Here is a 27,906-nt window from a genome sequence, read left to right on the forward strand (position 1 = left end):
CCAGAGTTGAGTTTCTTTGCAGAGTTTTGCCAAATTCTTCTGTCACTTCATGGCGCAAAATGCAAACAGGGATTTCAGATCCAAGCTATGTTCAACATAGTAACATTTCAGCAATGTTCTTGGAATGGGTGAAAAGCTGGGGTGGGTTTTAGGGTTTTTTTGGGGGGTGGTGGTATCTTTTTTTCTTGAGCTACAGATCACCTCTTTGTCTCTACAACCATTCTGCTCAGTCAAAGGAGAGGGAAATGCATTGCTTTAAGGTGACTTGAGACATTGTCCATAATGCTTTCTAGAACCTACTTTTCAGCTGCCTTCCAAGTTTTTTGTGTTAATTCCCATGGCTGTGTGTTTGCATGTGGTAGTTCCACATTTTATTTTCAGTTATGTAAGGGTTGGACAAGCAAAATGCTTTTGTTCCAAGCAGGTATTGTTGATCATTTAAAAAAAAAAAAAACTGATCTGGAGCTTGTAAGACATACAGAGCAGCAATGATGTTAGGCTATGGAAACCCCTTCATGAAATCTCCGGGTACGTCATTTATGTTGCAAAGTCACTTGTTAAAGAAGAGTTGAACAAGATGGGAATGAGTGGAGATCTGTAGCTCTCTACTATTTTCCCTTTAAACTTCATAATGACAGAAAAGTTCGTGTATTTTCAGCATTACTTGCCTCTTAGGAAAAATTATGGTCTTAAACTGGTAACTTAGAATTATTATTGATCACAAATAATTTTCTGTGTCTAAGTGGTACATAATAGTCCATCATTTCACTGTACATTAATGCACAGAAATTGTGAAAGTGACTATAAAACATCTACTGTGAGGTGAATGCTTTATCGTGTTTTGTCTTTTTATGCCACATCCCTTAACACTTCTAATAATGTATAGACTAAACATATTAATAGCAAGTTCTAAACTGCATTTTTTTTTTAAAGATTACACTTACAACATTTTTAAGTGTGATGAAATGTCTTAGGTTATATGGAGTGTTGTAAAATCTATCATTTATTGTACTAAACCTTTATGGTTGAGCAACTAACAGCCTCTGCAGAGAAAATACTAAATCAGCCTGACTATAATTTGTACATCACACTCCAGCGAGAAATTTACCCAGTGCACAGATATTCAAAGGCTTCTACTTTAGGCCTATTATTTTACAGGCAATGTCAGAAAACTGGGGGTGTGTGTGTTGGTGTTTTTGTTGGTTTTTTACAGAACTGTAATTTTTATTTAATTTAAATTTAGTTCAGTCAGTTATAGCTACTTTTGAAGTGGTTTCTGCTCCATTTTGAATAGCTCCTTTTTCTGGAAAAAGTACAGGTAAAATCAATAAATCTTAAGATGAAGTCAATTATAGCTAAAATACAAATAATTTCTTTGCTGCCAAAGATTGTAGTTCGCTTGCCTGCTTGTGTTGACTTGGATGTTTTCTGAACCTCACGTTTTTTTCTTCTTATTTTATCCATAAGTCTGAAATTGGTCTGTGTTTTTTCTTGCTGCTGCTGTTATGCCTTATTTTCAGTTTGCATTAACTATTAATGAGGTTTTTTATAAGCTCCTTCATTCATTTCTTTAGAAATTATTATCTATCTTCCCGCATATATTTCTGAAACCAGGAAAGATGTTGAAATAAAGGTGTACTTTGCTCTGAATAGATTTGGTTTGCAGAATGAATCCTGTACCTACCATTTCTACAAATAACACTTACTATTTAGCTTGAAACCCTTTTTTCTTTGAGTAGAAGTGAAAGTCATTTCAAAGACTTTAGGATGTGTGATTTTAATGCTTCAGTTAAATTTTACTAGTTTTGCAGGCATTCCAAGTTGTATGTTGCTGCTGTTATTATTGTTATCACCAAACTTGCAGAGTGCAAATGTGTATTCAGGTTTTCTGTTACATGTTGGGCCTTCCTTGATGCAAGGATTTCTTCAAATACATGTAGATTTCTGAAGAGTACCTGGGCTGCTTTGATTTGTACATCTGTTTTTAAAGAATACTCTCTGTTTCCTTTGTTTGGTCATCTAGGTTATCACAGCTGCAGCCAAGGGGCAATTGTACTTTTTTCCTTCTTGTAAGGTAGCTTAATGTATTTGACTCTAGAACTGTATTTTCACTAGAGCAATTTTTCTTAGCTGACACTCTAGTGGATGTTACAGGCATTATAGGCATATATAACAGCAAATTCTCAGTATACTTTTAAGTATTTTTTTCTCATCCTTTCCACCATTCATGTGATCAGTCTTCACTGGGGATTAGCTGACTCTGTAGCGTACTATGTTGATCACACTTTTGTGGTTGACATATAAATTAATCTCTTGGAAGATGCCTTGGGTAAATGTGTAGTTTAACATTAGTTGCTCGTGGAGCAGTGGGCACCAGGGGTGACTTGAGATAAGCTGCATAAATACATGGTATGACTGTAAGGGGAGGAGAAGGAATGGGATCTCCTCCTTTTAGCATCAGAACTGTTACCTTGGTTGAATGATTTAATCTTAACTTAAGAATTTTCAAACCTTCCATCTGTCAGACTGGAAATGGAAAGATTTTCAAATAATTTGGTCAGCTGTCTTGATTCTGTGTGTGTGAGATTGAGAGAGAGAGATTGACTCAAAGTCAGAGCTCTGAGACAAAAAATTGCCTGCCCTGTGTTTGTCTAAACCACAGAGGCTTGAGGCAATCTTTGAGAAACCTGGAGAAGAAAACTACTTAATGTAATATATGGTTGTGTCAAAATGATGCTGTTTTCATAGACTGGTATTTCTGTATTTTAGTTTTATCTTATTCATGATGTTTTGAAGTACTAATCCTTGTCATTAGATAATAAATGTTATGCATTGGAGGAAAGAGGGGGTGTGTGTGCGTATTTGGTTTATGGCTATTGTAAAGGATATCTGAAAGATGTAGTAGACTGGAAAGAAATCTAGTGGCAGTTTTAAGTGCGGAAGTAGTTATCCAGCCTGAAGATGTAATTGGTGTAACTGAAGAAGTGCACAGACATGTTGGGATCTGCAGGATGCATTTGATAGAGGACCTGTCTGAAATTGAAGTGACTGTAGCAGAAGTTGTGGAATAAACTGACAGAGTAAATAAATTTCCAGGACAAGATGGTGTGCACTGGAGAGCTTTTAGAAGAACTTAGGGATGAAAAAGTCAGATGATGAATGTCTGAAGTCTCATTTAGAATGAACTTGATTTTTGAGGACTGGAGGAATGGCAAATGCTGATTTTTAAGGGCATCAGGAGTTTAGGGGAACTATGTGGTTCCAAGTCTGATGTTTGTGTTCAACAAATCAGTAGAATTTATAATGAATACTTTGGATACCTGGCTAAAGAGAGAGATGTACTCTGGAAAATTTACATCTCCTGTAATGGGAAGCTCTTCACTACAAACCTTTGGAGTCCTTCAGAATCAGCGAAATATTTACAAGGATGATCCAGTTGATGTAATGAGACATAGATGCTTTTCCAAAAGGCATCCCTCAGTCCCTCACCAAAGGCATTTGATGAAAATAGTATGTCAGCCTAAAATGGAAAATCATTGTATGAACAGCTAACCTGCTGAAGGATAAGTGGATGTGGAAGTAAATAGTTAGCCCTCACAGTGGAGTGGAGTCTTAGAGACCTGTAATGCACAATGTATTTCTTAATGACTTGTAAAACAGTGTGAGTAGGGGGTTGACAGAGTTTAGTGAGTTGCTTGATGTAATAAGGATGAGGGTAAAGTGAAGAATTCTGGAAGAAGTTTATGAAACTAATAACTGGGCAATAAAATGGCAGAAGCAGCACGTTGTAGAAAAATGAAAATTGTACTGGGGATGACGACAATTCTGTCTTCATATATAAGATGATGGGCACTGAGCTGACCAGAAACTTTCAATTCTTAGTACAAGTAGTAAAGGCAGATCAGATGTTAGGAATTGCTGGGAAAACAATAGGAAACAAAACAGAACATCATTATTCCACTATGTAGATTTGTGACTTGTCTGTGTGATGAATACTATTTCAGTTCTGGTGGTCTTATCTCAGAATTCTTTGAGTGTAATAAAGCTGGAAAGAGCTCAGAAATTACTAAGGCGGCACAAAATGACTTCCTTGTGAAGAGCAATTAAGTAAAATATGAATCTTCCATCTGGCAAGAGACCATCTAGGTTTCTACATCATTACATGCGGTAAAGAGAGGGTAGGCAGGGATGGATTACTGCTTGTTTCAGTATAAGAAAGGGGGAGCATCAAATGGAGCTAGCAGGAGCTGTGTTCAAAACAAATGAAATGAGGGGTTCTTTATGGAACAGAGCTTTGTAATGCAAAACCTTTTGTAGGTTGTGTTATGTGGTTCAAAAGGAAAATAGTCTTTTTTGTGACAGAGAAATGTGTAGATGTATAGAAAGCAGGTCCTTCTAAGGAAGCATCCAGTGATAGAAGTGATTTCCTAACTTGAGGATAGTTTGCATCTGCAGACAGCTGTGATTGGAGAATAGGGTACTTGGCTAGATGGGCCTGATCCAGTTGTTTGTGTGGAAGGGGGAATTTGCGGTTGTATGGTCCTTTAAGAGAAGAAAGGATAGATAGAAGTAAAGGAGTGCTTGCTGAGTTTATTTGCAGATGTCTTAAAAAGACTGCATTGAGGAGAAGGATGAATGTGTGAAGGATGGCTGGGAAAGGTGACACAACATGGGAGAAGTGAGTGTGTGTGAGTGGCTGAGGGTGGCAGCAGAGGAAATGGGGAAACAGGCAATATGCTGCGGGGTTTTGAAAACCAAAATGGGTATGGAAGAACAGAGTGTTGAATGTGTAGATTGGTTGTTTAATACTTCATTTTTCTATTATGTCAATTCTGTGTTTTATTATGATAATCCTATATGGGTGTATTTTCTTTCGTATGTTAATTACGTAAACTTGTATGGTACTTAGGGCACATAACATAGAAAATCCTTTCTCCATAATATTTAAGCAGTGCTGTTATGTATGCCTCAGACAATGAGCTAGGCGTTGTAGTTTGCTATAAAGGCTGTTAAAAAGATTTATACCACAAGTGTAAGATGTAGCAAATAATTTTGTTACCAAACTTTTAAAATATTATTCTTGTCTGGTTTTGTTTACAGGATTCTGAGTAACAATAAAATAACAGAGTTGAAGAATGGTTCCTTCTCTGGATTGCACCTTCTTGAAAGATTGTAAGCACTTCTTAAAAAGCTATTTTGACTTTAAAAATTAAGTGATATAGTGTTTTTTCCTTAATAATTCTGAGAACAGTGTCTTATTTAAGAGATGTGTTTTTACTTTATTTTGATGTAGGTTTTTTTTGATTGAAGAGTTAAAATAGTTAAGTGTTCTCGTCATGAATATGAATGTCATGTAACAGCATAAAGGGATAATCTCACTTGTTTTGACTGATTTTGCTTTGTTGTTGGTCTCATAATACGGAAACTCATGTTGTAAAGAAAATTATTTCTTTAATTTCTTATGAAGTGTCAAAACCTTTATCAAACAATTGTAAAGTATATTTGTAGGGGAAGCGGATGTATTGGAGCCTCTAAAAGAGGCTAGATTCATTGTAAGTTTGTTGCTGACATTTATTTTAACAGTTTTGCTGCTTGCTTTGTAACTTTGGTACATACTGAATGTATGGGGGGGAAAAATGGGAGTGAGTCTGATGGGAATAACTTCTTGGACATCTTTAGCTTCCTGTTTTCACTTTCCCTTTCAGATGATCTATTGCCTATGGGATAATAAGCAGCATTGTAGCTTCTGTTACAGTCAGCTTTTTTCCAGCTGGTAGAAGGTCAGGATTGGCAGGTTGATCTACTTGGGAGCAAGCAGAAACTTTAGAGATAAGGATTTTTCTAGGCCATTTGACTGGGAAAGTAGCCAGTTTCATAATCATCTCGCAACATCTAGGAAGAGTTCCAAATGACTTTTGGCTTCAGGGGATTAAGAGTATTTTACTCTTCCTCTAAAACTTGAAGGCTGCAATCCCGGTCACCTGGCCTAAATAAATTCAAACACTTCCACCATTCTGTCCCCCACAGGCCAGAAGAAAGATTTGTCTTCTGCACTGGCAGATGAGCTTTATTGTAGAAATAAGCCATTGTGCCAAAGAAGCAAGGTTATCAGCAGTGATGGCATTCTAGATTTTTACACATTATTTTGGCATCCTTGCTTAACTAATACAGGCATCTGCTGACAGTTGTTATTTGTTGTAACTCGTTAGAATTTTCAGACAGGAAATACTTGAAACTTTAATTAGTTTGAGATGATCATTTACATTTGCTCTATGAATCCAAATCTTAATTTTCTCTAAAACAATAAGAACCCAGCTTTCTTCCATTTAACTCCTGTCATTTTTAAGGATTTTTTAGGTTATTTTGGTATCTTCTTTCATGAAAAGAAAGCAGTAAGGAAGGCATCACATTTGAGCATTTAAAGTGATCTGGGATAGCAGTATTTTAGATGGCATGGTGGTCTCATCTGAATGAGATAACACACTTTAAGTGCACTGGTATAGGAGTTAATATATCAACAAATTATTATTAATGGCCAGGTGTCTTCATCATAAAGGAAGGGATAAGTAGCATGATACACTAGTCATTAATGACCATCTCTTTGTGTGTGTGTGTATGTGCAAGACTAATTTAAAAAAATGCCATGGTTTAACCCCAGCCAGCAACTAAGCACTGCTTGCTTACTCTGCCCCCAGCCCAGTGGGGTGGGGGAGAGAATTGGGGGGGGGGAAGTAAAACTCGTGGGTTGAGATAAGAACAGTTTAATAGGTCAGAAAGGAAGAAAACAAGAATGATAATAATATTAATAATAAAATGACAATAATAATAATTAAAAAATTGGAATATACAAAACAAGCGATGCACAATGCAATTGCTTACCACTCACCAGCCAATGCCCAGTTAGTTCCTGAGCAGCGATTTCCCCCCCAGGCCAACTCCCCCCAGTTTATATACTGGGCATGACATCACATGGCATGGAATACCCCATTGGCCAGTTGAGGTCAGCTGCCCTGGCTGTGTCCCCTCCCAACTTCTCGTGCCCCTCCAGCTTTCTTGCTGGCTGGGCATCAGAAGCTGAAAAATCCTTGACTTAGTCTAAACATTATTTAGCAACAACTGAAAACATCAGTGTGTTATCAACCTTCTTCTCATACTGAACCCAAAACACAGCACTATACCAGCTACTGGGAAGACAATTAACTCTATCCCAGCTGAAACAGGAGAAAAAAAAAAAAAAAATCTATTTAACCACAGCAAAAGTAAACTTCTCCACTTTAGATGCTCCTGTGACCTTGGACAGAAGCTACTCCTGTAATTAAAATAATTTTTCAAAGTTAAATGAATAGTCAATGGAAAAAAAGGTTGAAAGCCATGGAAACTATTTTAACCATTAACATTATGTTCAGCAGTTTCAAATTATATTCCTTAATGTTCACTGTGATAATTTGCATGGCTTTAAAATTGCACATTTTTGACAGTTTCTTGCTTATTTTTAGTTTCTCGTACTACTCATACTCCCCCTTGTTTCCTTATGAGTGTTTTCTTTCTTTGTAGACACGCTCTTTTCCCCACTTTAATTTAAGAGATGAAACAGAGATAAATACATTCAGTCAGCATTTAAATAGTTAATTCAGGCAGTAGCATTGTCACTTAACATTACTGCTTACCAAGGGAGAGATTCTGTATACATTTAATGCTTGTTTTGTTCATTCCTTGTAATGTTATACTTCATAGCAAATATTTTTGCCATTTCTCCTTAATGGTTTTTGGATAGAGTTGAGATATATTTAACCAAAGCCTTTTTAAAAAAAAAAAAATTAAAAAATCAGCTAATATGTCAGACACATGTACCTGCATAATAATTATTTTTAATTGCATTTTAACCAATATTTTGAATCCTGAAATACAGATTCACAACTTCATAGTTCATCTATTAATATACTAAACTTGTTTTCTCCTGTTAGTTCTTTGACATCTTAATGAAAATTTACATACTTAAATGGTTTCTGTTATTTTTTCAGTTCTTCAGATAAACTTGGGTGTATGGTGTCTGCAGCTGGCAAATTGTTGCATTGTAGGTTATCGTTTTGCCCAAACATATTATCTCTTGACCTCATCCCCATCTGACAATTCTTCACTGTTACTACTGAAAGGGAGAGATTGTTTTATTTGTTGCTTGTGTGCCCCAAAACTATGGGGAAGTACATTAAAAATGCTGGCCCCAAGTAGGAATTTAAAATCTCTTTGTTAATTTATGAAAATGTAGAATTTGGTAATGCATCATTTTGTAAACAGGGTGATAAGATTACCAAAATAAGAGTTTTGTCTTGCTGGAGGGTGAAATGTTTGTTAATTATAGTAGAAAATGACTATGCTATGTCTACATCTACTTGTAGGAAAAAAATCATGCAAATAATAGCTGAATAACAGTAAGCAGGTAGAAGATTTTTACTGCCATAAGTGGTAATTAAAGTGTCTGTACAAAAAGATGTTAAATATTTTAATCTCCACCGACTTTGTTAATGCTATGTTTTGCTATGAGTTTCTTGCAGTTTAAATGTTGAAGTAACTTCTTGCACAACTGATTTGCGACGGATAATTTTTCACCTAGTAGATACTTGACTTTATATAGCATTATTCAAAGTCCAGCAACTTAGAAGCGAACTACTGTCTTCCATCTGGAAGCTAGCTAATGCTGCCTGTTGATTTTTGCGAGGATAAGGAAGATTACTTTATGTATTTATAAAGTACTTTTTTTCATTGTACGTGAGGGAGAGAGGAGGAAGAGACAGGCACAGAATTCAGTAAGATATTTAGATAGCAAGAGAAGGGTTTGATATTTATTGAACTGTAAATAGTGACAAGGGTTTACCAATGTATTTTTAGGATATACTAATATACCTTTGAAAAGGGAAGATATGCAGTGTGAAGGGAGTGTTATTTGTAGACAGTCTAAATTTTTTTCCTCCTGTTTTTACAACACCAATCTACAGATATATGGATGCCTGAAATAAAAATAGGAGCTTCTAATACTTTTTCAGACAGTAGCAATTTCTGATTTTAATTCTTCTTGTGATAGTGCAGCAGAGCATGTGAAAAGATGGACCTGAGTTCTCCAAGTGGTAGACTTAAACTTTTTTTTTTTTGAAGTCTTTAAAAGTGATTGGAAAGTGTCAGTATTTCTTGTTTGAATATTACTGAGCAGAGAAATGGTTTTATGAATATTTGGGAACTTGTTTTCTGCTCTAACTTTAGTTCTGGTTTTGGTTCTGGAAGCTCCATCTCTCTGTTAGCTGTGGCTCTTTCAGGAGAAGACTGAGAGTGCTAGGCTAACAAAATATTTGTTTTCCCCATCCTTACCTGCTTCTCAGGTAATTTCTGAAAGATGAATGGTGGGGGAAATGTGCTTCTAATATCTGCTGAAAAATCTGTGCTGTGAAATTGAATGGAATATCCTGAACTGTTGGAAGTACAGAAATTATTTGAAGGAAGCAAAAAGGTTTTCTGGTCTAGGTTCTAGCTTTTATTTAGTTTGCAGAAGTGTGGTAATCCTAAGCATTTTTTTTTTTTTAACTTTTGTATTCTTCAAGAAATTTTGACTATTGTAGTTCATCATTGTGATGGGGTAAGCAAAACAAAGTGATCTAAGTTGCTGTCGATTTCTTTAGATGCAAGGGCATGTCAAAAGGATATGTCAACTTTTCAAAAAGTCAAAAGATGATTTTCAGTAACAACTTTTTAATTTTCATTTGGAAAATGTCCAAGTCTCAGAAGTGTCTCTTCCGTGCTTCCTTACGAACTTGGACTCTCGAGTTGCTTTCTATTCTTGTATTACTGCAATATCATCAAAATCAGTGATAGCTTTGAGCCAGTTTACCTTTCCTAGAGAGAGTTGCTTGAACCTGGTGAAGCAGATCCAGCAGCACTTGATCCTCACATAAAATTTGAATATGTTGACCTGAAAGCCGAATTCTACATCTGAGACCCGCATGCAGTGAAGTATTGGGCTTTCAGTTACCAACAGTTTTGGTGGTACTCTAAAGATTTGGTACACTGATGGTGAAAACTCAAAATAAATATAGCCTGCTATATTTTAGGGAGAAAGCCTATGTATGTATAGGGTAGAATTTAAATCATACACAGTGAATGATGAGGAAACAAAAAAATTGTTTAATCAGTCATAAGCATTTATTGGATCTGCCTGCCTAAAAGAATCTATGCCCCATAGAGCTGTGGGAGGGATAGGCTGACTTTATGTAATGTTTAACCTATTTTTGCAATTTCTTTGTCCTCTTCCCACATTTCCTTTTTGAAAAGGCATTTCATATAGTAAGAGTCCATTGTAGGTAATGTGTTTCTTGTTGGATGTTCATTTTCAAGTTCTGTTCAGGAAGAAAAGACTAAATAATTTATACATGTCAGTATGTATATATATGCATTGCTTGTTTGTGCCTGCAGGATGCTTTAGTAATAATTAAGACAATCTTTACTGTGCTGAGACAGAAAGCAGTAAATTATAAGTAATATGTATTTATACATAAGTAATTTTTAGGTATGTATATGTGCACTTTTAAGTCATAGACAACTGGCCACTGAAACATTTCATTATAAATTCTAATGAAATGAAAGGATTTTGGTTTTTACGTGGCAAACCATAGTTACATTTAAGTACTCTTTCATTAAGATAAGAAAAATATCTTAACAAGATAACATTAGGTGTGGTTGTCAGGCTCTTAAAAATATTTTTGCTTGTTGCTAAGTTGCTATTTGCCCACTTAATCACAGATTTGAAAAAGGGCGTTCCAATTGGACATAAGAAAATTCTTCATAATGAGAATGGTTAAACACTCGGAGAGTTGGGTGATGAGGTGGTGAAATCTACATCCTTTGAGGTTTTCAGGACTGCACTGGACATAGCAGCAGGGCAGTTGATCTGATTTTAGTGATGCTTTGAGCCAGAAGTTGGACTACATGACTTCAACACATGCCTTAAAACCTAAGTTTTTCTATGATCCTAATCTCAGTCACCTTGTCTGATAAATAGAGGGCCATGCTTATCCGCAGTGCTGTTTAGATTTAAGAGAAAATTAATTTTTTTTTTTATAGGTTCTCAGTGTAAGATTGCTCCACTGCCTGGCTTGTGGGGGTTTTTTGTAGCAGTATTTTTAATTGCTAGATGAAAGGTGCAGTTACTGTAAGATAAAAGATGTATTGATAAGCTGGAGCTTGGGGAAGTTGTAATATTACCCTAACTGAAACTCTCCTCTAATGGATTTCTTTTGGACAGATTTTCTTTTGTTTGGACAAATAAATATCTATAACTATATCCTGTCGGTTGAGCTTTGCCAAAGACAAATGGTTAAAATCATCCGCTGAGATGAGCAAATTTCTGTTGCTAAAAATCAGTAGTTTTTATAAATGTATTTATAAGTGTTAAAAACAACAGCAATTTTAAAGCCAAACACAACTTTCTGATGAGATTGTCTCCCGCACCTCCCTTTTATGTGAGAATCCTATCAGTCTGTTGGTTTAACCACAACTGTCATTTCTTCATTTAGAAACTGTCCTAGATCCTGGAGTCCTGGCAGTTGCAGCAGCCTGTGTATCAACATCTTTTACTGTTTCTGAAGAGCTGCCAGACATGTCAGCACTGTGTTAATTTTGACATCTTTAAATATCTCTTTATATTTCACAGTTTTCATCTGCTAATACTTTTTGATAGATGAATACGTTGCTAGTGCTTACTAATGACTGCCACTGGGAGGGGGGGAAAAAACCCCCAGACACTCCACAACTGTTGTAGTTGCACATTGAAAAAATGCTAACACTTTGGGCATTAAGGGTGTTTTTTAAAAATTACTTTAGTATAGTGGTTCATTAATGCTTTGGTATCTTATTTACTAAATACAGAATATACATTGAAAGAGTTTTATGAAAACATGAAAATTGTTGGCATTTCTTTTTAAAAAGATTTTATTAATTCTAGTGTAATTATCCTTCTGGAACTGGTGTTAAGTCCTACTAAGTGGAGGGGGAAAAAAGCAAAAAATTGCATAAAGAATAGACTAGTCAGTTTTTATCAACTAATCTGACAAAATGTATAAACAGGTTGTGGAAGTAGTAAAACTCTTGCTTTTAATTTTAAAACTATACTGGTTTTTTTCCACTGAAGCTGTGGATTTAAGAAAGAGGTGTATCACGGAGTATGCTTTGAATTTAAGTAGTGAAATTAAAGATCACTGATAATCTAGACTAGTGGATTTCCAAGGCATGCTGTCAAGGTTTTTTCCCCTGAGTGTTATCCACAGTGAGCTTTTAAGTTTAAGTGGGAGTTACGTGATTTTAAACTGAAATTTAAAATATGAACAGTAAATATAATTTTTCTTCCCTGTCCCAAAGACTGATGGTAAATAAGTGATGAATAACATTTAGTATTCTCAGGTTTGTCATGGTCTTGGTACTGGGTTTATAAGCCTGCTGAAAGAGGCTTAAAAACATTACAGTCCTTCAGGCTTCCGATGCTGCTTTGGAAGTAGTTGACGGTCCCTGCCACCATACAGGGCAAGAAACTAAAATTGAGATAAGAGAAGTGTGTATATGTCATAGTTTTAATGAAAATTACTTTACTGCAAGGTAAAATTAAAGTATTTAAAGTATTTTAAATGTTTATTAGGTGCAGCATTGAAGTGTGATCCATGTGCCGTGATACTGTCTGTTGTACCATGATTTGTTAATCTGGCTGCAGGAAATGCTGTTGTGAAATCTTGGGATGAATTTATATTTGCGCTCATGCATATCTGTGTGATGGTAGATGTAATCCTCTTGTACTGTTCTCTTTCAGGCAGAATTATTAATGTTGTGGTAGATTTAGGGGATGTTTTTTCTACCCTTGCTTACTAAAACATTGCTTTTAATTGAATTACCGATTTTCTTTTCAAAAGCAAAATGTTCACATATTACCAAGGAATGAGAAATTTTTCTCATAGTAATAAGTGCCTGCGAAGTTTCAGATAGTGTTATAGTAAAAATCTTGGTTGAATAAGGAGGTAGAAATAATTTTATCATTCATGCAGTGATAAAGTTTGTTCAAAACTGTGTAGGTGCTGGCAGATGCTTTCTGTGACCTTTTGAATTAAGCTGTATCTGTAAAATATCTTGAGTTAGGAGTTAAAACTCCTATATCACTTGTACAATTAATAAAGCAGTTAAATGGCATAGTTATTTTATATTTCTCCTTATAATCTCCTATTCTGGAAACTTAAGATTTAAAAATATGTGTTCTTGAGTTTTTTTACCAGCTTTATTTGGTATTCTCAGCCAGGGCTTTGCTTTTGTGCCAGTAACATTGGTGGAAACTTTCCATGTTGTGTCTTTGGTGTATTTTTAAGATCTTGTTTTGCTTCTTTTGGTAGGTCTTGGGCACTAGTAAAGTATTTAAAATTCAGTAGGCTGAAGAAGACAACACTGTGCTAAACAGTATTGTATGGTGTAATAAGCAAATGTTACACCCTGAGCAGCTGTAATCTATTTGGATGCTGTGGGAAAGTATCTTTGACTCTATACCCTTTCATGTGATAGGAACTGATAGACTATTTAAAGGAATACACATGCTGTTTATATTCTTCTTTCTATTTAAAATGCAGATTTTCAAATTTTGAGAGATACTATGTTAGAGAAAGCAGAAATGTGTTGTATAGGTTTTTTGGGCAGTTTTCGAACAAGTTGAGGCAAGTGTATCTTCATGCATGTGTATCTGTTTTAAAGGGTAGTTTGTGGCAAATGTAATGTCTTAATTTTTCTCTACAGGGACCTTAAGAACAACCTTATTAGTACTATAGATCCAGGAGCTTTTCTGGGGCTTTCATCTCTGAAAAGACTGTAAGTAGTATATCTATCTAGTCAGTTTAAACAAAACAAACAAAAAAACCCTGAGAGTAGGTAAGTCTTAGGTTCTGCAAATTTAGACAGCAAAGCTATTATATATTAAAAGTTGAATATGTGTATGCTGTCTAAATTTATACACACACATACATATGTATAAAACAAAGTCTGCTTTCACTTTTATGACTGAAGAACATCCACTGCTTGTGGCTTTGCAGTCTCACTTATTTTTCCTGACAGTCTCTTGTATTATTCCTCCCTTTTTGTATTTCAGTGACTTGAAACATCACTGCATGAACATTCATTCAGAGCTTTGATGCCATCAAGTCTGGCTTTAAATGTTAAACTCCTTATGATTCACCCCCCCCCCCCCCCCCCCCCCCAAGGTCATAGTGGAACACAAGAGTCCCTTGCTATTAATACTACACTGAAGTTACAGCGCTGTTAATGCTGAAGGTTGTGCCAGCATTCACATTAACACATTTTTGGGGGATTTATACCTTGGCTGTAAAAATTCTGTCCCAGCTCAAACTTGAAAAACAAGACCTCAGCATAATGGCCCCTTTTTCTTCCCCCCCCCCCCCCTTTTTTCCTTTTTCTTTTTTTAAAACACTCTTCAGATTTTCGGAATATCTGGGGCAGCTTTTAAGTCGTAGTGATGTCGTCTGCCCCCCCTGCCCCCACCTTTAGTCAGCATACAGCTTTCCTTCTTAAATTTTTGTAGTATATATGTTCATTTTCACTGATCAGATGATCTGGCTGACTTAAAAGGAAATTTTGTTGGCACTTTTGAAAACCTTAAAAATAAAGCTGAAGGACCAATTCTGGACCATTACTAATTGCAAGCTTAATTTTTATTCTTTTAAGAATTTTTGGCAATTCAATTTAAGACCTACATTGTAAAATATATAATATTTAAGTACTTATGTAAGTATGAATATAGAAATGGTCCTGTTTATGTACAATAAATGCACTAGTGTAGGTCTCTGGCACATCAGAAAATGAAGTGATGTAGCACATGTGATGAATATACTGTACAAATATGAAAATTTACTTTGTAGTGATATAAGCCAAGCCTGTTCTAAGGGGATTTACTGGTAAGGCTAGGCTCATTTAGCAGTATATGGGCAAACCATTATTACTTTAGAAATGGAATAAGGACTCTTACATGCATGTGTGTATACCCATATAGCAGTATCTTTGGGTTTTGCTGAAAAAGACTAAATGTATATATGGTGCAATCTGTTACTCATGAATTTTAGTTGAAATACTTCTGTTTGCAGACTGTATGTCCCTTGGAAATAAACCAGTTTATTCTGATTTTTGCTTTTTCCTATTTATAGAGACTTAACTAATAACAGAATAGGCTGCCTGAATGCAGATATATTTAGAGGACTTGTAAATCTTATTAGATTGTAAGTATAATTTGTTGTATATAATTTCACTTTTTAAGTTTTAGTCTTATGTAAGTTAACATTATTTGTTTCAATGGGAGTAGTTTAAGTGTGTGCTTGAAAGACATGCAGTGTGGCTATGATTGTGGCTTGTTACTCAGTAGCAAGCTTAAAAAAAAAAAAGGGGGGGGGGGGGGGCGGCAGGGGCAACCAGAACCACAGTACTGGGTGCCCTGCCTACTTTGCAACCATTTTCCAGTTTCGGGGAGGGGGGGAAGTAGCACACTGTACAAAGTATTTTCCCGAGAAAAGTATTTCAGGGTTACAAAATCTTTTAATATCCTGCCTTTTACCACGGTATCAGCATGGTTGTGTTTTGCTGGCTTTCTTGCATGTTTTGTAGTTCTTCATTTACTTTAAGAAAATAACATGTAAGATTATGGAATGTTTCTTTGCCCTGATTGTTAGCTTCTTATGCAGTGCTTTCACTGATACAGAGAAACTGGGATGTATAATTTTTTTTTTAAAATATTCTGCTAGATCTAACATGCTTCTTATAGCATGTTAATAGCAACACATCAGTTCACTGTGAACAACAAAGTTAATTTTAAACTTCTTGAAATGTGTGCTCAACATATGCTAGTTGTTGCTTTAAATAAAAATAAAGTATTTGCATTCAATCCTTGTTGCCAATCTTAAAATTCTTCAGCTAAAAAAGAAGTGTTGGGGAACAGTTTATTTGGGGATTTTTGCGGGGCAGACCTGACTATTATTCTTTCAGTCTTGTGAACTATGACAGTGTCATAATAGTATCTTGTAGGTTTTAAAATAATATTATCTTGAAGAGGGATTTTTTTATTTCAAATGTCAGTTGCTTGAGCATGAGTTCAAATCATGATATTTCTATTTCTTAGGAATCTTTCTGGAAATCTGTTTTCTACACTTACACAGGGAACATTTGATCATCTTGGTTCACTAAAGTCTCTGTAAGTATTTATTGCATCTAATCTTAATTTGCATGATAATTTGTGTTCTTAAAAATAATTGTATATACACTTGCTTGTACTACAGTCTTGTGGTTTTAATTTTAAAACTCATAACAGTGGTTTCTTTATCTGAATAAGTGCATGGGATGTGTACAGATATTTGGGTGTTTAACTCCTTCAAAACATGCTTGGTATTTGTTACATAGTTCTGAGAGAACAAAGCTATACGGGCATCTGGGCTTCTGAAAGTTTCATTCTGTATGCATCATTTATTACTTTATATTAAATAGTGTTTTAAACATTTTTTAAGAAAAGGAACAAATACTTTTAAGGAAGATTTTAGTCCTTGAAGAACAGTATAGTTTTGTTACATGTAACAGTGGGTACATCTCAACCTCATGTTATTTTTCTCTCTTTAAATTTCATGAGAGTTGTAATCTTGTGTAAGGAAGAAAGCAAATGAAAAAAATTATCAGTGCTGATGACTAGCTTGCATTTTTCCCTGGTAGTCATGACAGTTGGCTCACTGTACTGGGACTTTCTCAAAAGCTCTGGCTTTGACACAGAGTTAATTTCTTGTTTATAAAGGCAAATGTTTCTTTCCCTCCTCTGGCTGCTTTTAATTGTTCATAAGTTGTTATTCCTAGTATTTTAATTGTGTACATAAAGGTTGCTGTCCAAGAATATCACAGGTCTGACAAGAGAACCTGGATATAACTGTTGCTATTAAAAATGTGTGTGTCTGGAGGAATTCCTGTGAACAAAGACCAAATGGAATTTCACAGGCATGTTGATTTAGTGTTTGAAGTGTTCTGCCTGTGATGCTGTGTTATCCTCTAGACATTTGCAAAAAGAAAAAAAAACAAAAACGTTTGTAGTAGAGGTAAAAACAGTGTAGACACAGTGCTACATTTTGATACTTTTTTTTTTAACTGCTTCTAAACAGGTAAAATATTTGTGTTCTCTTTTTAATTTAGCTGAATACAACACACACCAATGGGGGGATTTGGTATGTCTTTTTAGAAGAAAGTATTAAATTATACCGAGAAGACTTTATGAATCAATGAAAAGCCTTATATGATTTTCATATAAAGCAGAATAAAACTATCACTAAAATTGTGTGAATAGTGGTTCTGAAAAGAGAAATAGGTGAGAGGCTATTTTTGTATTTCTGTTGATATTACTGTTAAAGCATTTGATTGCTAAAATGAAGCAATCAATTGTGTTCTTAAGTTATGCTGATGCATATTCAAGCAATTCCTTGTTATTGCTCACTTAAATAATGTGAACTCTCTCCATGAAGGAAATTACTAGAAATTTTTTCATGCGCAGGTATTAGATATTCCCCATGTTTATGGAGAGGATTCCTTTTCTCGGGGAGCGCATACTTTTGTTTTCAGACCACAGCTTGCAGAGGATTAGAGTATCTTCCAATATGTAGTGGTAGGCAACTCTGCTGTATTCTGGGGTTTGCTTGTTGTCCGTATGTCTGTGACAATGAGAGGCATTGCACAGCTGTTGATGTCAAGCTTTCAGACCTTTGAGTGTTGCATTTTATCACTGTGAATACCTATTTTGTGTTGCAGAGAATTTCAAACTGATTATCTTCTTTGTGATTGCAACATACTGTGGATGCATCAGTGGTTAAAAGAAAGAAATATAACTGTACGTGAAACTAAATGTGCCTATCCCAAGTCACTTCAGTCGCAGACAGTGACTGGTGTTAAGCAGGAGCTTCTAACCTGCGGTAAGCTCTCCTGACAACTGATACTTATTTTCTAATGCATTCCATATTCTGTTAATATTAGTGAACAGACTTGTTTGCTTTGTTTTGTTTCCCTGAAATTCAGCACATACATGATAGTGGTGGGTTGACCCTGGCTGGATGTCAGGTGCCCACCAAAGCTGTTCTATCCTTCCCCTTCTCAGCTGGATAAGGGAGGGAAAATACAACAAAAAGGCTTGTGGGTTGAGTTAAGGACAGGAAGAGAGCACTCAGCAATTAGCATCACAGGCAAAACAGACTCAACTTGGGGAAATTAATTTCATTTATTACCAATCAAATCAGAGTAGGATAATGAGAAATAAAACCAAATCTTAAAAAGACCTTCCCCCCACCCCTCCTTCCTGGGCTTAACTTTACTCCTGATTTTCTCTACCTCCTTGCCACCAGCAGTGCAGAGGGACAGGGAATGGGGGTTGTGGTCGGTTCATCACATGTTTCTGCTGCTCCTTCCTCTTCAGAGGGAGGACTCCTCACTCTCTTCCCCTGCTCCAGCGTGGGGTCCTTCCCACAGGAGACAGCCCTCCATGAACTCCTCCAACGTGAGTGTTTCCAGTGGGCTACAGTTGTTCATGAACTGCTCCAGCGTGGCTCCCCCATGGGGTCACAAGTCCTGCCAGCAAGCCTGCTCCAGCGTGGGCTTCTCTCTCCATGGGGTCACAAGTCCTGCCAGCAGCCTGCTCTGGTGTAGGGTCCTCCATGGTCTGCAGGTGGATATCTGCTCCACCGTGGACCTCCATGGGCTGCAGGGGGACAGCCTGCCTCACCATGGTCTTCCCCACGGGCTGCAGGGGAATCTCTGCTCCGGTGCCTGGAACACCTCCTCCCCCTCCTTCTTCACTGACCTGGGGGTCTGCAGGGTTGTCTCTCTCACATATTCTCACTCCTCTCTTCGGACTGCTGCAGCACAGTTTTTTTCCCCCCTTCTTAAATACGTTATCCCAGAGGCGCTACCACCATTGTTGCTGATGGACTTGGCCTTGGCTGGCAATGGGTCCGTTTTGGAGCCGGCTGGCATTGTCTCTGTCAGACACAGGGGAAGCTTCCAGCAGCTTCTCACAGAAGCCACCCCTGTAACTCCCCCCGCTACCAAGACCTTGCCATGCAAACCCAGTGCAAGTGGCAATAATGATTCTTTTTCAAAGGCTGTTCTTTAGTCATGATTTGGTGGTGTTTGCTTCTGGAAATAAATAATAAATAAATTGGTGATTGTGGATGTTAGTGTGTAGAAAATAAGGGTGAGGTGTGCTCTCTGGAGATAAACTACTTTTTCCTACTAATCCATGTTTTTCAGAGATTTTTACCTAAACTTCACAAGAGGAATCAGAAACTGATAATTTTTTTCTAAAGTCTAGCTATGTGACTTCGGATGTGCAAATTATTCCAAGCCCAGATTTCTGAAGGCCTTCATTTTATGACTTTCCTACATGTTGATTCTCTTGTTGATTAGCCTTCTCGTTGTGATGAAACCATGAACACCTTGCTTAACTTCTGTTGTATTAGAGTTATTCCATCTCACAGAGTAATAAAACATGTCTTTGTGATTTTGAAATCTAGTGAGAAATTGTGAAGAAATAAAATGCATAAATATATTTTTTCTTTCAAGTTTATTTTTTTCACTCTTTTAGTGGGCTAGCAAATTATTTTTTAAATGTGTTAAAGGAATACACGTTTTGAAAAAGAATTTGATGAGAATTTGTATTTTTCAATATCTGATGCATCCAATGTAGTTTTTATATAAATCTTGCAAGATGCAGCTTACAAGGAGTTTTATCAATAATTGATACTCAGTGTATTTTTCTCCTCTTTTGAAAATTATTTGTATAGCAGATTCTTGCTATTAATTGTGCTTTTATTTCTTGAATTCTAGAACCACCACTTGAATTACCATCTTTCTATATGACTCCATCTCACCGTCAAGTTGTCTTTGAAGGAGATAGTCTACCCTTCCAATGTATGGCTTCGTATATTGATCAAGACATGCAAGTCTTGTGGTATCAGGATGGAAAGATAGTGGAAACTGATGAGTCCCAGGGTATTTTTGTTGAAAAAAACATGATTCATAACTGCTCACTAATTGCAAGGTGAATTCATGAAGAGAAAATGTATTTCTTCTTATTTTCTGCTCTGATTTAGTGACTATTTCCATAACCAGTAAGGCCTCCTCATATCCTCGCTGAGTGAACATATATAGACAGAAACATCCCAAGTAGGGAAGTAGTCTGTAACTTCACACATCTCTTAAATTACCTGGGTTTGGTCACTGTTGCTAACTATCAAGTTTGAGGAGGGATGTCTAGAGATTTGATGAGTCAAACCCACCTGCTTAAAACAGGGTTAGTTAGAGCAGGTTGTCCAGGACTGTTGCAGTTGGGTTTTAATTATCTCCAAGGATTACCCAATGCAGTTCATGTAATATGTTTGTGGTAGGATGCATTTGTTCTACTGGAACATTAAAATTGCGAAAACAAGGCATTTCAGTGAACTGCTCATGGATTCTTTCCTCTTCCTTTTGAGCACACCACAGTTGGTAATATTGAAGATTGCCAGCAGACATCTATAATTTATTCTGCCTGCAGCAGATTTTTGACTCATTCAGCATCTACAGAGTGGTTATATATCCTGTAATTGTATTAGTAAATTAGGGCTTCTAACTTTATCACAAATTATGCATTTGGGAAGTTATTTTGGTTTGGCCTTTCTGGAAAAACTGTAAAAATTTTGTGTTGAAGATCAATGATAACACTTGGGGAATTGGGATTTCTCATCTCTTCTCTCGGAAGTCAAGGAACTTCTTCCCATGGCTGTTCTTTTTCTTTCCTACTCTGGCAAAATCGAGAGCTAAAAGAATAGTAAATATTTCCCTGTTAATTACAGTACATTGATTCATAGATAGCTCTGGTTTTGTAAGATCACACAGTTGTATGTAATTGGTTGTTTCCTCCATTGTCTTTCTGTACTTTATTCATCTTTTGGTAAAAGCTTATGTAAATTTTATTGCAAGACTGTTGAGTTTTATTTGTTTATTTTATTTTTTATTTTATCTTCCCAGTGCACTGACAATCTCAAACATTCAGGCTGGCTCCACAGGAAACTGGGGTTGCCATGTGCAAACCAGACGTGGGAATAACACAAGGACAGTAGACATTGTGGTGTTAGAAAGTTCTGCACAGTACTGCCCTCCAGAGAGGGTTGTGAACAATAAAGGGGATTTCAGGTTGGTAACCTCAATTTTTTTTTCAGAGAAGAGAAAAGTCCATTTAATTTTGTTTTTAACTACAGTATTATGCTTTAAAGACACCTATGTGGATGTTCGTTTGTAAATGGTGTGTAATAGATTTTAAACTGTTCTAAATTAGTATGTGTTGAAAGAAGTACGCACAACTATACCACGAAGTGTTAAAGTTTGAGCCTGTTAACTCACATCTTTGGAGGAGATGGAAATTAAGCTATGATATCTGAAATATATAAATGAAATTATTGGAATAGAGTAAAACTTTTTAGATGATCTGTAAGTTAGAGTTGGATCGCATACTGATGGGGGGGGGGCGGTTCCACCAGGTTATCATTCTCTTTTTAAAACCCTCCTGCTTCTGTATGACAGAATCACTATATAAGAAATATGTAATATAGGTTCGGTTTTTTCCCCTGTGAGTATTAGAGTAAATAATATGACCAGTGCTTCCTTTTAATGACTGTTGGGACTGTAGTGGTAGCTCTGATGTTCCATTGTGTTGGGTATTGTAGAGTATTTTATCTTTTGTTCTTACCTCTTCACCTGTTTTCCCTTTTCTGATCTTTCTGCTGCTGGTTCACTCTAACAACACGTTACTCCTGGAGGTGCCAGCTGTAACAGATAGCTTCTGTATAGATTCTCTATATGTAAGGTAATTCCCTTTGTAACTACTCTGTGTTGTACCTCCCTGCAGTAGCTCCTACTGAGAATTAGTGTATGTCATAGCATATGTTTTCACTATGGTTTGTAGGGTTTCTTAATGTTGTAATAACTGCTTTTACCCACTCATTTATTTTCCCTTATGCTGCTTGGCTATGTTGATCTTCTGCTTGATCTTTTGTTTACATTTCTAAACTTTTCTTCCTTTCCCTGTGTACATTAGAGTTCTTTAAAGTCATCTTCCTTCTATACAGCAAATCTAAGACCATAAATCTTTTATTTTAAGAAATGAAAAGTAAGTTAATACATGTTGCTGGGACAGTTTTTGGGGGGAGAAAAAACAAGCTTTCAAGTACAGAAGGCCTTCTCCAGTTGTAGCAAAAATTCAGGTAAAGTCCTAGCTGAGAGCATTTGTTCTGAGTTCATCTTTGTGTTCATCAGTTGGACAATTTGAGAAGAAGGGTACCCGAGTATGAGGAAATATTAGTAAGGGAAGTAGTGTTAAGATCACTTGCTGCACAGAGGCAATTTGGAACTACTGAAGAGCTTCACTTTCACATTGTAAGGAATTATTTATATGAGAAACTTTGTGCATATCCTCTTTTTACACTGTGGTGGTTTCAACTGCAGGGATGAGTGTTACATTAGAAAATGAGAACTTCCTTCTTAAGATAAAAGGTGAAGAAAGTCAAACAGATGCATGCTGTATTCATCAAAGAACACATCTATTTAAATCACTTACGCTTTTTTTTATGATACAAGTGTGAATCGTTCTTCCTTGATTTGCCATTAGAGGTGAAAACAGATGGTAAAGGCTTATTTCAAAGTGTTTTCCATTAAATTAACCTGTGCTGTTCAGTGGCTGTTCAGTGTAATAGGATTTACCCCCCTCTGGAATTCAGTAGAAAGAAATAAGATTTCAGGAAATGTTCAGCTTATCAAAAAGTTCACTATGTCTGGGTTTACTATAACAGACTTCCATTTGTAGTTTAGGTAGAGTAATAATAAAGAGTAATTTTTCACCTTTGAGACCATATGGAAATAAGGCTTTGACTAGTGAGAAAATGGTTCTGAGCAGATGGCTGTAAATGATCCTAGGTGAATTTGTTTTTATAGTCTTTTAGTTGGAACTGGTTAGTCATTTTAGCTTGGAAGCTGTTTCAAAACTGGCATCTAGATTTTTATCCCTTCAGAGATGGGATAGCAAAGCGTAGTGAAGGAGGATGTTTGTCTTCAGTGTCTTTGGCTCAGTAATAGTAGTTTAGCATGAGTTTATAAAGATTAGGCAAAAACTGTCTTCATCATGAAATCTATTTTTTTTTAATTTAGATATTCTTTTAAGTCTTACTCAGATAATATCCTTGAATATGTTACAATACATGATTAAATTGAAAATACAGTTAACATGTTAAAATGTAACCTAGTGCTTCTGCTTCAGTAAATCCTTCAACTGTTGTGTTTAGAATAATTTTATGCTGGTAGTTGATGATAGAATTCTTTCTTAAATATAAGAATTATCCTTTTGAAAACTATTACTCACTGGGTGTAATTAATCTTAAAACTGTAATTGTCATGCTGAATTTAGAGAATTACTAAGATGCGATAAGAAAAAAAATATTAGACTACCTGTAAGCTAATGAAATTATGATATAAAAACTTATTGTAACTGAAAGTTATTGTTGGTTTAAAGAAATGAATGCTTTCAAAACAGAATTAATATGCATGAAGGAAAGGATTCTTTTATAATCTCATGGTCTGCCTTTTTTTCCTGAAATTAAATTACAGTACTTAAATGTAAATGAACCATCTTTTCCCCCACAGCTGTCTACTCTCATGTATATGTGATAAATTTCAAGCACCTAATTATAAACAGTGATGAAATAAGAGTGTTAATACAGTCCAAATTTGCACTTCTGCTAGCAGTTGGGTAAACTGTGAAAGATATTCAAGCTTAGGCTCACAAGAAGTTAAGAATGCAGCTACACTTATGTAGCCTTCGTTTGCATGATGAGAATTTCATGTCATTAGTCACCTTTTGAGCCCTGCTGGAGGGATGTCCTCTCTGACTTCGTGGAAAGTAGAGAATGCCTCATCAGCTCATCTCATACAGGTATTGGGAGGAAACTGTTCATTGCTGAGAATGGTCTAGGTTAGCATTCACTTAGCAAAAATAGGCAATAAGGGAAGTGTAGTTACAACTGGAATTAGTTCCCCTATCTCATTTGCCACTGGACTGCAAAGAAACTTGTACCCACACAACGGGTATTGTAAATAGGAGAGGAAAGAGGATAAGGGACACTGTTCCCCATGAAGCGCTTCTCTTAGTGATGCTGCACATTTGTGTTGGTTTTGTGTAATACTGTGGTAGAAAGCTGGGAGTTTTAAATTGCTCACCTTTTATGTCTAGTTTAGTGGAAACCTTTCTAAATCATTAGATGAATAATATATTAGTTTTATTAGTAAAATGTTTCTGTAGATATCTAAATTTGTTATAAAGGTAACACAGACTGTATGACTGTCTGGCATTGCTAGTATTCTTTTGAGAAGATCATGGTAAAAGATGATAAAATGCTGTGTAGGGAGATGAATGAAAAGTAAATGTAGTAGGAATAAAAGGACAGTAGCAAAAGGGAAAGAGATGGATTAAAAAATAGGGGAAGTGCAGAGAACAGGGAGAAAAGGCAAATAATCTTGTGATAATCTAATAACCTTTCAAGTAGAGTTAAACACTGGAACTCTCACTTTTTTCCATTTGATGGCTACAGAAGTTCCAGAAGATACACATAGCTTAGAAATTATACTTGTTTAAAAATATAGTAATTAAAGCTCTCTTGAAAAACTTGCTTTTTGTTTGAGTCTTAGTGTCTCATTCTGGTTTCTCTTTTTCTAATTCTTTAGCACTAGGTGTAAATAGTGAAGAAAGGAATGGCACATGCCATTTTTCAGTGAAAGTACTTATTTTGGAGATTGTGTCATACAACATCTGTCAGGAATCCAGAGTTTAAATTATCCTAAGTCTGTAAGGTGATACATTCAGTCAAAACCGAGCCAACCATGCTTTAACTTAAAACGCTTTGGAAAAATACAACTTTCAGAAAAGTCTAAAGACAGAGACAGATATCTCTTTTGAAGTGGCATCTTTGATGTGGAAACTTAATACTAGAATTTCAGTGCTGATAAAATTGTTTTGGAAGTGATGTTTTGGCACTCCGTTTTCAGTGTTTCTAGAAACCTGACTCTGCATTCTGGAAGCTGAGGTTTGGGTGTATTATGCAAGGTGTTTGTGAGCCTGCATGTCTTCTAACAGCTGTACTAGTTGATTTATTAGTTGTCTTCATCTGCCCGTTTACTTTTTGGCTTCATTCTCTGAAGGCTCATTATGTATCCATAAGAAGTGGGAGCATAGAAGTAGCTCATCTTCGTACTTGTTTTTCCAGTCCATATTGATTAGACTTTATTTTAATTTGTCCATCCAGAAATTTCAGAGACTTAAATAAGTTTACATCTATTGTATCCCCTTATCTCTTCCTCCCTTCCCAGCAGATCCATAACTTGCTGTCCATGATCAGAGTTGGCAAGACATGATCCAAAGTGATGTTTTTGTTAGCTTGCTGGAGTGCATGTAATGTTGCACTAAGGTCACTACTGGGATTGCAGCAATTTACAAAGGCTGTTGTGATTTTTCTAAGGAAGATTTTTGTCCTTTCTGCTGGCTTTTCTTCTATACGGGAGAAAAGATGGTAAATAATTTACATTACCATTGCAGAATCTATACCTGTTCTTTGAATTCATTTACATTCTCTAAAATACCTGTGTATAATTCCTAGCATTTAAAAACTGTGCTAATTCTTTTTTTATTTTTTTTTTCTTCTTTCTTTTAACCACCTCCATTGCCACCAATTCTGGTATAAGTTTTCCTTTCTGATAGAGGTTGAATGGTGACAATTCTGTTAATTTCTTGAAGTGGCTGCTGAGGCTCTGAATTTAAGTGTATGCATTTCCTAGGCTGGATGAAGCTCTGCTATGATACTTAAATAATCTTCAGTCTCTTCTAGTATTCAGATACTATGGTGATGTTCATAATAATAAGTCTCCATTTCTTAATTAAATGAAGTCACTACAGTATGGAGAACTGATTTGTAATGCCAAAGCTGTTCTAAAAGGTAGTAAAATTTAAGCCTTTATTTTCTATTTTGGTTTGTTGTAATTATTGTCTAGTCTTTTCTATTAGATTCCTTACTGACTTTGAATTCTTTTATGGTTGTTGCCATGACCTGTGCATTTTAAGGATGCCACCAGCAGCTATCTTAGGTTTGGGCAACAAGCAGCTCAAAGTAATGTTTGTCAAAATGGCCTGAAGTAAGAGTCTTTCTTCCATTACTGAATATGTTCTGTTGGAGCTGATTAGGAATAAATAGGAATTTGAGATAGAGAAGACTTTCAGTATACCCCCAAAGGTTAATTTTTTGCATCATTTAATATAATTGAGAAGTGTAGCCTTTTGCCTTGGTCCATCCCTGGAGTTATTCTCTTTGCGAAAGAACTGTAAGTCCCAGCGTCTTCAGTAAGAGAAGTTACTTAACTGATGAATAAGGAAGAAGAATGCAGTTGACTTGTTCAGTTTCTCTGTTTTGGCAATATTACTTAAATTATAATTTCCTGAAATGGAACATTCTTCAAGGTGTTTACTGCAAACACAGGGTTGGTTTTTTTGGTTTTTTTTTTTTTTTCCCAAATATATATATGTTCTGAGCATCTCTTAATTTAGATGATGATAGTGACTAAATGGCCACTTATTGAAATGCAGTCCAGATGTAAAAGCAAACACAGTGTAATCTAACAGAATTTTTTCTTCGACCATTTTGATTTTTGGAGACAACTGCTTTGTGCAAGGCCCTTTGAAATACTTAAAACTGAGAAAAAGTATATTAGCTCTTAAGGCTGTTCAAGGAGCTTAACTTAATTATGGTACAGAGAGCCTGGGATGATCAAATGAAGCTCTCTTTTGCTCTCAGTTTTAATTAAACCTTACATGTTGGGTTATTGGATTTGAGGTACTTAGCATTCTGCAGTTTAGGTATGTATGTTTTTTGCTTTTAAACTTTAAGTGTTAGTATTCTGAGTGATAAAATACTGCTTATACATATCTTAACAGGGGAGAGGGCCAGAAGCAGGGGCAGGCACACTGGCCGGTATTCCTTGTCCCTGTCCTCCTCTCTTCTCGGCATTGCAGCTTAATTCAGCCGTGGTTTCTTTCTATTCTTAAGTTTCCTTTGAATCTCATGAATGATCAGTGCACTAAAGGTGTATTGCAATTTTATTTCCAGTATGTATTTATTCTTTATTTCATTTTTATCTGTGTATAAGTGTATACAGATAAAATATATGCACTAAAATTATGGAGGAGGAAGTTAAAAGAATGTTAGAAGTTTTCTTAAAAAGTGCTTAGTTCCATGTACCTTGAGTGAAAGGAATTCTTTTCTACTTAACTTTATGAACACTTTCTTTTCCCATTAATTTCTATTTAATGTTATGTTCGGTTGCAAAATCTGTCAAAGTGGTTGTACTACTGCTACTGTTTCTTAATTACTGTAACTAGTTTTCTGTTCATATCTGCAGTTTAGTATTGATATGTATGCAGTCATTTGAAAGTTACATTGATGCATGTGAATGGGACAAGTAGAAAGCTTGCAGGGCTTTCTACTATGTATTTAACTTTTTATAGTGTTAATATGGAATTTTTCATGAAGGAGGCAAGTTTTTTTTATTAAAAAAAGGTAAACTATTTTTAGTAATTTTATAAGCACCTTTTTCTTTCTACCTGCAACCTCATGAAAGAATTAAAAAAAAAAGCATGCTAGCATTGGAACTCATTTTGTTAATAGTACACAAATATGAACAGCTTGAAAATACTGAAGGCGAGCCAAGGTGGCCCTTTAAATAGTTTAGAGATGCTTAGTTTTGAGT

The 27,906-nt window shown here is 35.8% G+C and overlaps 1 protein-coding gene across 2 annotated transcripts in view; it reads left to right on the forward strand.

Annotated features, from left to right (window-relative positions):
- The window catches only part of ADGRA3 (adhesion G protein-coupled receptor A3), a 63,658-nt gene that overhangs the window by 11,482 nt on the left and 24,270 nt on the right, over positions 1-27,906 (forward strand). For both annotated transcript variants that reach the window (XM_052780345.1, XM_052780346.1), the window contains exons 2-8: positions 5,101-5,172; positions 13,807-13,878; positions 15,225-15,296; positions 16,190-16,261; positions 17,848-18,008; positions 19,915-20,128; positions 21,097-21,261. In XM_052780345.1, coding sequence (XP_052636305.1) covers positions 5,101-5,172; positions 13,807-13,878; positions 15,225-15,296; positions 16,190-16,261; positions 17,848-18,008; positions 19,915-20,128; positions 21,097-21,261 — 828 coding nt within the window. The remainder of the gene's footprint in view (positions 1-5,100; positions 5,173-13,806; positions 13,879-15,224; positions 15,297-16,189; positions 16,262-17,847; positions 18,009-19,914; positions 20,129-21,096; positions 21,262-27,906) is intronic.

This window comes from Harpia harpyja, chromosome 2 (assembly GCF_026419915.1).
Source record: "Harpia harpyja isolate bHarHar1 chromosome 2, bHarHar1 primary haplotype, whole genome shotgun sequence".
In the NCBI taxonomy this organism is placed as follows: domain Eukaryota; kingdom Metazoa; phylum Chordata; class Aves; order Accipitriformes; family Accipitridae; genus Harpia; species Harpia harpyja.